Source organism: Gadus macrocephalus, chromosome 22 (assembly GCF_031168955.1).
Source record: "Gadus macrocephalus chromosome 22, ASM3116895v1".
In the NCBI taxonomy this organism is placed as follows: domain Eukaryota; kingdom Metazoa; phylum Chordata; class Actinopteri; order Gadiformes; family Gadidae; genus Gadus; species Gadus macrocephalus.
In genome coordinates this window covers 17,188,089-17,200,588 of record NC_082403.1, presented here as the reverse complement: position 1 = coordinate 17,200,588, position 12,500 = coordinate 17,188,089, and the positions used below count along the sequence as shown (strand labels likewise).

General features: G+C 48.8%; 1 protein-coding gene across 1 annotated transcript; it reads right to left on the bottom strand.

Moving 5' to 3' along the window:
• Positions 1–1,565: 1,565 nt before the first annotated feature.
• LOC132451070 (uncharacterized) lies at positions 1,566–10,256 on the bottom strand. Its single transcript, XM_060043347.1, has 9 exons — positions 8,500–10,256; positions 7,360–7,928; positions 7,055–7,220; positions 6,524–6,630; positions 5,532–5,671; positions 5,220–5,356; positions 3,957–4,230; positions 2,722–3,035; positions 1,566–2,622 (listed from the first exon to the last, which is right to left on the bottom strand). The coding sequence occupies exons 1-9, from the start codon at positions 8,525–8,527 to the stop codon at positions 2,210–2,212; spliced, it is 2,148 nt and encodes a 715-aa protein (XP_059899330.1). The 5' UTR covers positions 8,528–10,256; the 3' UTR covers positions 1,566–2,209.
• Positions 10,257–12,500: the final 2,244 nt, after the last annotated feature.

Genomic DNA, 12,500 nt, shown 5'->3' with positions numbered 1-12,500 from the left:
AATGACCGTCCTGAGTCCAGCCATTGACTCCGGACCATGAGGTTGGTACACAACTTGTTTGACTACTTGGAGGCAGATTTTTTAAAAATAATTAACTGGATTCTCTGGCTTGAAATCTCCCGACACCGACTTGCCAAGTCGTATTAACTCTGCAATAGTATTACCCAGTAAACAGTTTATGTTCTTTCTGATGGCTGCCGGTGGCAACACAGGAGTGTTGCTAGGGTCCCTTTGAAAATATGTCTTAAAACTTTATACATGTTATTCACATTATGAACATGTTATATAGCTCTAGCTTAAGGGCCAGGGGAAATTTTGTGTTATCAGATCAAGGCAAATCCTTAGAAAACACATAAAGGGAAATTGTAGGAATCTGAAACTCACAACATAGAAAGCAGCCTGTCAGAACTCAATCAATAAAGGGATTGGCCCATTTAAATGTTCTGCTTTGAAGGAGTGTGTGTGTGTGTGTGTGTGTGTGTGTGTGTGTGTGTGTGTGTGTGTGTGTGTGTGTGTGTGTGTGTGTGTGTGTGTGTGTCTTTCTTTTTCTATTTGACCACATCCATAAATATATTGAAACAAGTTCCCTTTTTTCGGGTCTCAGCATACTGGAATAATATTGACCCGGGTGGATCGAGGAGAACTGAGCCATCCTATCAGGCGCTCACGCACACACACTCCCACACCAAACAGACGCGCAGACTTATGCATATTGGTGCGCAGGGACAGACAAACAGAGGCTGCTACACTGTGAGCAGCCTCTGTTCACACCAGCCAAGTCCTGGAAAAAAGAATCACAAGCCTTACCCAAACTCATTTTCCCTCACACACACACACACACACACACACACTCACTCCTGTGAGACAAGCACATAGACCCATAGAAGCACACGTGTGTGCCGTTTGCCATTTAGCTACAGTGAGAATCATGTGGATCCATGAAGCCCACTGGTGTTCCCAGGTCAGCGCGCTCCACACTGTCCACATTGAGGACCGGGGCGGTGACTGCCCCGAGTGTGAGGGGAGCGCCAGTACGGCCCGTCCAGGAATGAAGGAGGGACTGCAACAGCATGTTTACTTTCCTTGCTGTGTGTGTGTGTGTCCTGTGAGCCACTTCTGTGCTAGAGGAGAAACATACGGGGCATTTCTGAGCGCGGGTGCGTGGTGGTTCGGCAGGCATTCGGTTCGGCCCCTTCTGCCAACACTCACAAGAGGCCCGGCCCAGCGGCCAAGTGCTGCAGGAAGAGCCCAGGGTCATTAACAAACCAAACTACAGCAGTTGCATAACCACCAGCTCTGTTCGCCCCACAATCCCCTGCTCCCCCCCCCCCCCCCCCCCACACACACCTCTCCACCCCCGGCTTCTAGTAGCAGGGGGCATCCATCACTCCCCTCTCCTACTCCCATGGCAACTGCTCGTCTCAACTCTCATCCTTCATTCCCAATCTCATCAGGCCCAGAGACGCCCCTCCCCTCCTCCCCCCCCTCGTCTTCCAGCGGCTCGTTCCTGGGCCCGACCCCCCCCCCCGGGCCTCGTCTCCTCCCTTCATTCTGTAGTGTGCAGGACAGCCCAGAGCCCAGTATTCAAACCAGCCCTTCAGGTGGGCTGTGATTCAAAGATGTACTTTGTAATCTTAGTAGTCGAATCCATGCGGCCGCCAACTGTTCACTGGTCTCCGGGGAACAGTGAAATGTTTCTCCTCACACTCCAGCATCTCTCTCTCTCGCCCTCTTTCTGAATACAGCAGATGGCGGCAGACAGATTAAAGATTTGGGCTGCATCACTGTTGTCTTGAGACACTGCCGTCCTCGACTAAGCTCTGCCCTTGTTTTCTTCCCCAGGATCGGGGCACTCCGTGACAGCTCCCCTATCCATGTATTGGCTTCCTAATTGAAGGAGGAACAGTGTTCTCTGGTGGCGGACTGGAATGATGAGGAACATACTTGCTGAGTCAAATCACACCGTTTCAATGAACCACGCATAATCCAGAAATAAACAGCAATGTAATTGGTATGTATTCAAGCCATCAAATGTAATGTAAATGTATTCAAGCCAAACTAGATGAAACTCAAGGCCAAGGGATTGAGTCAAGGTCAAACAACAACAAACATAGAGTGAGATCATAACAAAACACGGCCCATAATCTGAACCTAGTAAACATATAAATACGATTCACAGTCACAAAATTTAATTTACGAGGCAGCCGATTCAGAAGTGTATGGGGGAGAAGTCACAGTGGAAGTGGCTGTGGATCTGGTCAGGGCTCTCGTACTCAATCTTGACACAAGAGGGCGGTGGTGGACTGCCTGGCGAGGCAGGACTGAGCTGGATCGGCAGGGCTGCCCCCCTGGGGACCTGTGGCCCGCGCTGGACTGCTGCCATGCTGTGGTTGGTGGTGGTGCTTGTGAGGGAGGTGTGCGTCTGGGAGTGGGAGGAACAGCGCTGGGGGTTGGAGGGTCCATGGCTCCCTCTGATGAAGAAGGAGGACGAGGGCAGGGTGCTGGTGGAGCTGGGCGGCTGAAGGCCCCCCGGGTAGGAGGACGGACCCTGCGCCCGCTGGACCACCGCCGGCTGGCCCAGGATGTTCCCCCAGGAGTAGGACTGGTAGGCTGGGGGGCCCCCTGGACACACACACACACAACAACCACATCAACACATATAGCCATTCTGCTTCTGGGCTGCCCCTGTTGTTCAGGCCCCTGCTCTAGGTGGAGACTCACCGTGGGGGCCGCCCCCCTGCAGCAGGATCTGCCCGGGGTTGGAGTGGGGCTGGAAGTAGGCTTGGCCTCCAGCAGCGTAGGTCACGACCCCGTTGGCGCCGCCTCCGGGGCCGAAGGTGAGGTAGGAGGTGGGGTTGGAGTCCGGGGGGTTGGGTGTGAGGTAGGGGGAGGGCGTGAGGTAGGTGAGGCGCTGGGGGGGCTGGCTGGAGGGGTAGGGGGCCTGGGGCCGGTAGGAGTAGCTGTTGTGGTTGTTGATGTTCTGCTGGCTGGCGGAGGTCAGGTAGTCCAGCCCCTCGCTGTAGTCGAAGAGGGAGCTGTCAGCAAGCCAGGGAAAACACACGTCAGCCGACGCAGGGAAATACTGAAAAGTCACTTCTATTTATAAGACCATATCGATCGGTTGATGATATTTTGCCATTTGCCATCAATTATTTAATAGTCGGAAGAAGAATCTCAGAATCCATTATTTGCGAAGTGGATGTTATGACGAAGAACCTAGCGTCATTCATATATTTCCAATAACAACACCCATTGAACAAGTCCAGGAAATGGCATCACTCGACATCCACCATCCACCAAAATGCAAGACCACGATGGATATATCATCACATCACTACTCCCCTATAAACCTTCAAATGACAACGATCCTGCTTATTTACCTAATACAGGTCCTAACATTTGATCTCCTACTCCCTATTTGAATCAGGTGCAGCGACCTTTCTGGTGCTGTGCAGGTACTTAACCTTTGCGTTCTGCTCTTACGGCTAACGGCTTATGTCTTCTTACCAAGGAGAATGAGACTCAGTGTTTCAAACGTTTGGAGAGTAGGTGTGAAGGCGCATGTCTCCAGCACAACATAGCCTATTGATTCAGCTATTGATCTATCATGTGAAGTGGCTACTTGACCACTCAAATGAACACACAAGGTGTGTCCAACGACAGAACAGACTCCACGCTGCTTATGTTCCCTGTAATATCTAACATGAGCAATGCCAAAGTAATGACAATGATATGCATGTCATTTTAATTAATTGCATAATTTGTATTGGTGTTTTGTACCTTTGTATGGAGGATAATGGAGATGGACATGAAAGTAGAGCATAGCATAACAGGTTACTACACGGTACACGGCCTGCATGAGGGCTGCAGAGCAGGTTGATATCTTGTTCTGATATCCTAGAGCAACGTTTCCTAACGGCCCTGGGCCCTGACCCAGGCCTGTGGACGGCACTGACCTGGTGTCGGCGTGCAGCATGGGGGGCTCCCTCCCGGGGTCGTCCAGCTGGGCCAGGAAGGAGCGGCCCTCCAAGGCCTCCAGGCAGAGGCCAGGGGTGTGGGCCGGGGTGCTGAGCAGAGGCATGGCGGGGTTAGGGGTGTAGCTGCTGGCGTAGAGGGGCAGGCTCGCTCTCCTCAGCGGCGGCGGGCTGTGCAATTGCGGGGGGTTGTACTCCGAGGAGCCCCCCAGAGACGGAGGCCGGTTGGGCCCCGTGTCCATCGGTCCAGGCTGGCCTGGGGCAGTCGGAGGTAAACACAGTCACGTTAAAGAGGCTGCAGGTACGATGGGGGGGTGTAAAGGGAGAGTAGAAACGAGCAGCGCAGCAAGCGTTTTAACCAAACCATCAGACTGCTCTTCGCTCACTATGTTTCTGTGCCATGGAGAAGTGTTGCATGTCATCCCCTGTGATTGACAGGCTAGATGGATCAGGGAAGAGGTGTCTCTAAAAGCGGTCCTAAATCTAGATGGGCTCTTAAGGAGGCTTGCGCAGGCAACCAGAAACAGATATTCTCACAGAGCATTTTACTCACCAATAGCTGACGGGTGGTTCTTTTTGTTTAATTCTAACAGATTCAATCAAAAGTTATCCCTTTAAATGTACCTAAAGCACCTTTAAAACATAATACAAGTTAGGGTCGAAATATTATAAATGCAAGACCATATGGTTATAGTAATACGCTAAAATGTGGGAATGGCAACTCTAATAATTGGGTAAATTTATTACGGATATTACTCTTAATTAGCTCGCTATACGAAAGCCATTCAGTATTCAACATTTCCAGTGGCAAGTGCCATAACATCCTGTCTGAAGGGGGAAATTTGTTACATGTCATTAACATCATTTAAATGGATTCTCACTTGAACTAATTGAACGTATAAAATAAATTACCAGCTTTTACTTTAGTAGATCAGAAAAAACGCTTAAATCAATTTGAAAAAATCCGCAGCTGATTGTGGACAGTGTATTACCTCTAGTGTTCAACAGAGGCCCGACTACACAACAACACCATCCATTGAGGCTGGTTTTAAACCACACTCCTCCCAGTAAAAACCACTCACTCTCTCCCATGGACCTTGGCTGAACAGGGCGATTAAACCTTTCTTCTCGGATGTGTTTATCTTGGGAGATAAACTACCACACGTCCTTGAGCAAGGAGCCTGGCTCCGACCTGCTCTACAGGGACATGCCTCACAGTACGGTGCTTTGGACATGGGTGCTTACTCAGGCTGGTGAGGCTGGCCAGCAGCGCGCCGTAGGAGGGCAGTGCCTGGCCCGACGGCCCGGGGAAGGCAGCTACGGCCGAGGGCTGGGAGTGAGCCACGGAGGGAGAGTTGAGGGACAGAGAGCCGGCTCCCGTCCTGACAAGACAACACACAGCTTAGCTCAGCCGGCCGCACAGCCGACAACAAGAGACACTCGTTACCGTCAAATGGTTGCCCGCACCGTTGAGCCAAGACACAACTCATTGGCACCGTGTTGAGATAACCAAAGAAAAGGGAGAACGCTGAAACACGGCTTTAGGTAATTACTGACATGGGGAGCGCCACCCTGGCTGACAGGGAGGGATGGGTCTGTTGGAGGGCCAGGCTGCTGCTGCCCACGCAGCTCTGCTTCTCCCCCTTCACAGAGCGCTCGATCTTCCTCCACTTGGCCCGCCGGTTCTGGAACCACACCTGGACCACAGAGACCAGAGAGGAGAGAGGGCGGTAAGAGGCAGAGGAAGACCGATGAAGAAGGGAAGACATAGAGACACAGAGGGAGGGAGGAATGGAGGATGGGAGGGAGGGAGACGAGGAGAAAGAGAAAGAAAGAAAGAATATGTTAAAAATAGGAGATAAATAGGGGGAAGAGAATAAGGAGACGCAAGATTAAAATGAAGTTAATGGCTCATTTGTATGATTTAAATAGAGCATGGCATTAGTTCAGGCCGGCCACGCTGTTCACACACGTATTAAGTGACACCGCCCATATTAACATTTACATATAGGGCATTTAGCAGACAAGATAATGGCTCATTACTTATACACCCAGCTTCAAAACACAACACAAAACACAACGCTCCTCTTAAATGCCTACTCAGTCTTCCATCAACCTCTGTGTTCATGGCACGGCTAACACCCACCACCACCCCTGCAACACCCTCCTCAATGCAACACATTGCATTTTACCTGGACGAGCAATGTGGAATTGAATAGGTGCTATCAAATGGCTGTAGTGTACCAATAACTCTGATATCAGGCTGCTGCTGCTGGCTCTGTTCCATCACCCTGGGGGGGTTCCCGCTGCGTCCCCTGCCCGTTCTAGCACTGTAGCTCTGGACGGGCAGGGGGATTTAACACGACTGAGTCAGTTTGCCAAACACTACTGGATTACTCCATGACAAATTCGAAATGGTCCTGACTGAAATGAATTAGTTGGACAAATCGTAGAAAACAATTCTGAGACAGAAGAAAATAACCATGAATCTCAAGCAGAGGACCGTCAGTGAACGATCCTGGAGAAAGTGGGGGTAGATTGAACCCTACCATGATCCTCTGTGGTGTGACCCCAACGGACGCGGCGATGACCTTCCTCTTCTCCGCATCAGGATAGTGGTCGTCATGGAACAGAAACTCCAAATGCTCCAACTGATCTAAGGAGACAAACAAAGGATTACACACTGACAACCAAATTCCATCATTAAAGTCACCATGAAATCCAGAAATTCACGCCGTTGAGAAAAGTAATCTCACAATCAAATCTAACTTCCTCCACAGCTGAATCTTTTTGGTCGTGACGGCAACCAAAAATTGGCCGGCTTAACATTCAACAAATATGATTTCATGTTTCCCCTCCCACTCATGTAAAGCCAGTAATACACTGCTGGCAAGTCTTTCAATTCGGCACGAGCCAATCGCATCCATGAGGACTTGAAATCACATTCCTCACATGTTTTGTTCTGTACTAATTACCTGCTTTACTGGGCAATGCACCATTTTTCGGAGCTAAGCTGTGCTCTAAAAGCCGTTTCATGTTGTGTATCAGAGAGAGACTAGCAGCCGCCCCCCCGCCCTCACCAGTGGTGTACAGCGTGCGGGTCTTCTTCTTGGGCGTGGGGGGCCGGAGGGCTCGGTCCAGCACCTCCCCCAGGTCCAGGCTCGGCAGCGGGGGCAGGACCATCAGCCGCCTCCTCCCCCTGTGGCGTATGGAGCGGCGGTTGTAGCCCGCCTGGGACGTCTGCGTCTGCCAAGGGCCAACCACAGCCACAGCATTCAGACGCACCTCAAACAGATCACCTTCTTCTACACTCAATGGTTCCACCAGGTGGACACTATACTGGGAGTGAGCCTTAACATAGGAGGCTGGGTGAGACTCTCCTAACCTCCTTTGGTTTCAGGGCCGGCATCAGGAGGGTTTGGCCTTGAAGGGTGTTGAGGGGCCTTGGGCCCCCCTGGGGCTGTGCAGGCATGGGGGTGGTGTGGTCGTGGGGGTGTGTAGCGGTCATGAGGAGAGGGACAGAGGCCAGGGGGGAATAGTGGCCAACGCCGCCAAACGGGGAGTCAAAGAGGTCGTGGTCGTCCCCCGGGCCTGACGCGGCCGTACACTCCAGCGAGATGACCTCGGGTACCTGCTGCGTCAGGTCAGGGCCGGCCCTGCCCTCCATGTCGTCCGTCGCTTGCTCACTGTGCTTTCGACGTGGTGTTTCTCGATAACACCTCCGTTCCTCGTCGTGCTCAGGGGCGTTTGAGTCGTGTTCCTTCTTGTTCGAGAGTATTTCCTCATCGTTCTCCATTTCTGTTTCAATGGGCGACTCCCCCTCATTCTTCTCCAGTGCCTCTATATCTCCTTCCGTCTCCTCCACACCCCCTTCTTCATCATCCTCCTCTTCCTTCATTCCATCATCCATGGTGTAAGAGTCCTCATGTTCTTTACACAACAGGCTCGGACAGCCTGAAATAGAGCAACACTCGTCTTTAGCTCTCAGTGGAATATAGGTATTTGGTTTGTGGCTTTTAATACGTCTTCCCCATTAAGCAACACCTTTATTTGGTAATATAGCACAAATGCATGTTTATGAATTACAGTCATATCAAAACATTTATTCAAATGCTCTTTATAGTTGTACTGAAAGTCACATGATATCCCCGGAGCACGAGCTTGTCGCTGAGCATATAGGCTAATGAGGGCCCTGGGTGCGGTGTCCGCTCAGGTGAGGACCTGACCCTTAATTAACTCCGGTCGGCTGGCCACGCGCACCTCACCAAATGTTCCAAACCATCAACTCTCCAGGGTTTTAAATGTTAATGGGAAATAATTAATTTCATATGGCCTTCAGTGACTAGTGTGAAACCCTTGGGAATATAAAGTTTGTTATCTTTCATAGTTACAGCCGGAGTTTCGAAAGGTTTTCCTATCTACGTTAGCTGGGTTAGCCTGATGCACTTTTACAAAACCAGTTCAGCAATATGTCACTTGACATATTCTAATTAAGGCAATGAGGGAAAACTAATTATCTCCTTACCGTCCTTTAAATCACTCTCCCCGTCCATAATGAATCACCAATAAGCTAAGCGCGTCTATAAGTGATGTCCCGTGGGCAAACAAGTTTGGCAAAACATCCAGAATGATAATAACGCTGATGGATTGATTGAGTCATTGTTTGTCCACTCGGTAAGCATCGTCACGTGAAGGGACAAAGTGAAGCAGCCAATCAGTTGAGATCCGCAAAAGGTGAAGGATTTGTAATCAAGCAAATCAACCACTTGGCACGAAGGAACCAAATGTTCAGGTGGACCGATATTCCGTCACAGAGCCCAACCCTCATATTCTAGGATGTAGATGCATGCCATAATTCCTCCACGAATAACCCAACATCAAAAATCCAGATTTGGACGTCGTGGAGACGTGTAACCCATCATAGTCTCAGGTTTAATCAATATCGAGGAATGAAAAAAAGAACCGCAAGCTACTTCAAACTCAAGCACATAATGTTTTTAATAATATACAGGCAAAAGCGTGATATTTGGACCTCGTTGTCACTAAAACAGAAAAAGCATGCACATGAATTAAAGCACATTGAATGGATAATGGTAATAGTAAATGATAATATAAGTCGTTGACCTTTATTCAAATTGAACAACCATTTCAGTATCAATTTGCATGATTGCACACCTAAAAAAATATTTAGTATTTTGCTCTGCATGTGAATTGAAATAACGGTATATGCCAAGTCACATGCTAAGTGCTTGAGGATTTAGTCTAACATCTTTTTTGCCACTAGGTGGTGCAATGTTTCGACCCTGACGCATTCGATCAATTACAATTAATTTCAACTAGTAAACTCCGGCTACAGAACATATTTGGCTACTGAAGTGCACCTCTTTCTCCCCCCAGAGGGAGGCGCACTGCCATGCGACCATCGCCCTCAACTCTACGTGCTGCTGCCTATTTCCATATCAGTAGCAAGCCCCACTAAACACGTGAGTGGAGGGAAGCCTTATCCCTTCTATGCATCCATGGTTCTCCTCCTCATTAAACGTCATCTCTCTACGTTCTGGGCTTTTCCGTGATCATTGGGGATGGATGGTGTTGTGACTCGCTATTTTAATGAAAGAAAATGCCTCCCCCAACCTCCCCATTATTCAGGCCCCACCCTCAGTACCTCCCGGTCGGTTCAAGTCGCAAAGAAAAGCAAAAAAAGCAAAGTAAGGCACAAGCCGTGGAAAATGTTCAGATTGGTTTAATGTAACTATGTGCTCGGAAGCAGTCATGGTTATTTTATTTTCTTTAATGCAATCCCTTTGTTTCTGGATTTTATTGAGAAGAATGAAACAGAATAACCTTATCGGGTTATTCCTTGCTTAGGGTTTACTGCGTTAGGCGGTAATGTGCTCTTTAAAGATCTGTGATCACCGTGCAAATATAAAAAAATATATACTATGGGCACACTGCTTAACTTAACGTATTCGGCCAGACAGGGAATGTAGGTCAGGCTAACAGTACGACTGTGTCATGTCAGGGGAGTGAGAGTTCACGTTCGTGTGTGAGTAGTAGTGTTCAGGTGTGTTACGGCTGCGTGTTTCCTGTGTTGTGTTACGGTGCACCCAGGGGCCCTAGTGAGACGCCATGGTAACCAAGACACACATGAGGCTTCCATTGTGGCCCCGTCGTTAAAATTGGAAAAATGTTTACACCGATTTGCCCTTAAATTTTGAGACGTCACATAGCAGAGATTGATGGTCAGGCTTCGTCCATCTCTCCCTGTGATCATTGTTTGAACTTCTCACAGAGATGTCATGTCAATGTCTCCACTCAGGTTTTTTCTGCTAAGGTTTGTAAAAAAAAAGAAACAAGGCAGTAACCAGGATCAGAGGCAAATGTACTGCGACTCCAGGAGTGTGAACAACAGAAAGACAAGGCAGTCTATTTTTACCCAATAAGGTCTTTTATTTGGAACAAAGTGGCAGATTAGTGACAGAGTGGTGGCCAGAAAGATCAGCTTCCCCCAGCACACTCAACCAATGACAGAAACTCAGCCTTAAAAAAATGCAAATGTATAAAAACAGGATGGGGAACAACAAACACATAGTGTTGCACACATACACGCTCGCTTGCACACACACACACACACACACACACACACTAACACGCAGACTTTCAAACCAATACACACCCGTTCATACAGCAAGCTAATCATACAAATTAGCAGGCCCATGCACACACACACACACCCACACACACACCTCTTATTTGGCTATGCAAGTTAAGATGGATACAAACAGTTTTTTTTTTACACTTTAACAGTTACTTTAAAAAAGACAGTAGAGTTAAGAGAGAATCCCGCCAGTGAGAAAAATAGTGTTGTGTCCTACAGAATATCCTTGACCAGAGAGACAGACAGATGGTGAAAGACACAAGTTAGTGTGTGTGAAAGACACTGTGGGGGGTGGGGGGATGAAGCTCCAAAGTCAGTGAATGGACAGAAAAGAGACACGCATTCACACACACACACACACACACACACACACACACACACACACACACACACACACACACACACATACAAACACAAAAACACTTGCATACAGATACAGGCAGGTGAGTACATAAGAGTTGGGTATGATGTGGGCGGAAAAGAAAGATCCAGAGTGATGCCGAGACACGCACAGGGTTAATGAGGTGTGGGCACTTACACACACACACACGCACACACATACACTAGGACACAGGGGAAGTACCCACGCGTGTGCACACATACACACACACAGACTGACACATGCGAAAGGGCGAGAAATGTGTAATTACCCGTCTATGGAAGAGCGGCAGAACTGCTGAAGCAGGTAAACACACATTCCCATGGTACATTCCACCTTGAGCACACCCCTCTGTCTCACACACACAAACACACACACACACTCTCACATGCATACAAATGACCACAACAAACTGACAAACACAGTCATCTACACACACCCAGACTAGTATAATTTGACTCCCATGCATGTTGCTCTACAGTACAGAGTATAATAGAAGCTACTAGTCCAGTCTCACTGGTGTGTGGTTATTGTTACAATCTCTTAGATAGAAGCACAGCCCCTCGGGCCCCCCTGCTGCAGCGGCCCCCCACCTCCCACCCAGCCCTAACCCTGAATCCCCCCCCTCCCCAGGGGCAGCACAGGGACCCCCGTCTGACAGCGCTGGCCCCCCTCCAAAGGTTTGATATATCTTCTGTCATGGTTCAAATGGGGCTAGGAGAGGGCTGGACCAGGATATGGCCGACCTTGGATTAGGATGTCCAGAGACATCCCCCATGTCTATACAACACCCCCCCCGAACACGTTTTGGTAAATCCCCATACGCTCCCCAGTAGTCCCGCCCACTCCCTAACAAAACAGCCAATAGTGGAGGAGTAGTGAGGCATGCAAGGGGATTGGATGAAGTTTACGGCTTGATACGTAATTGTGCTTGTACACAAATAGACCAAAACCCTGCCAGCAACTGCTCCATACCTAATCAATATCAACATATTAAACCGACGTATCTCACTAGTGATGACAAAGAGGATGACGATGGTGATGACGATGATGGCAATGATTTGGATATGTGCATCTTCCAAAGATATCATATACAGCGTAATCAGACGGCTGTAGATTTAAATGCACGCAATATTCTCTACATCTGTTCATGTGTCAGGTGTGTCCGTGGGACTGTGTCTGTGTGTGAGCGAGTGTCGTGCGTGCTTGTGTGCATGTGTGTTTGTGTTTGTGCACGTCGGTGTCTGTGTGTGTGCATGGATGACGAGAGCACAGCTCATCTAGTAGGCGATGGGTGCGATGGATAGAAACTCAATGGCCATGCAGATGAGTAAGAGTGATGGACAGGAAAACAATATGCTCATATTTACAAATAAACTTTTTTTTTTTTAAACGTCTAAAATACACATCCTCCTGTTTTAAGAATGACTGTCATTATTACTATTATCTTTATTATTGATCACCAGCCAGCCCAGAAACATTGATATAT

What these genes read in the sequence shown, in the direction of transcription:
- LOC132451070 (XM_060043347.1), bottom strand. Translation starts at nt 8,527, where the DNA reads ATGGACGGGGAGAGTGATTTAAAGGACG. An exon ending in GGAGAGTGATTTAAAGGACG is followed by an intron (nt 7,929 to 8,499) that starts GTAAGGAGATAA and finishes GCTCTATTTCAG; the next exon opens with GCTGTCCGAGCCTGTTGTGT. An exon ending in CCGCACGCTGTACACCACTG is followed by an intron (nt 6,631 to 7,054) that starts GTGAGGGCGGGG and finishes TTGTCTCCTTAG; the next exon opens with ATCAGTTGGAGCATTTGGAG.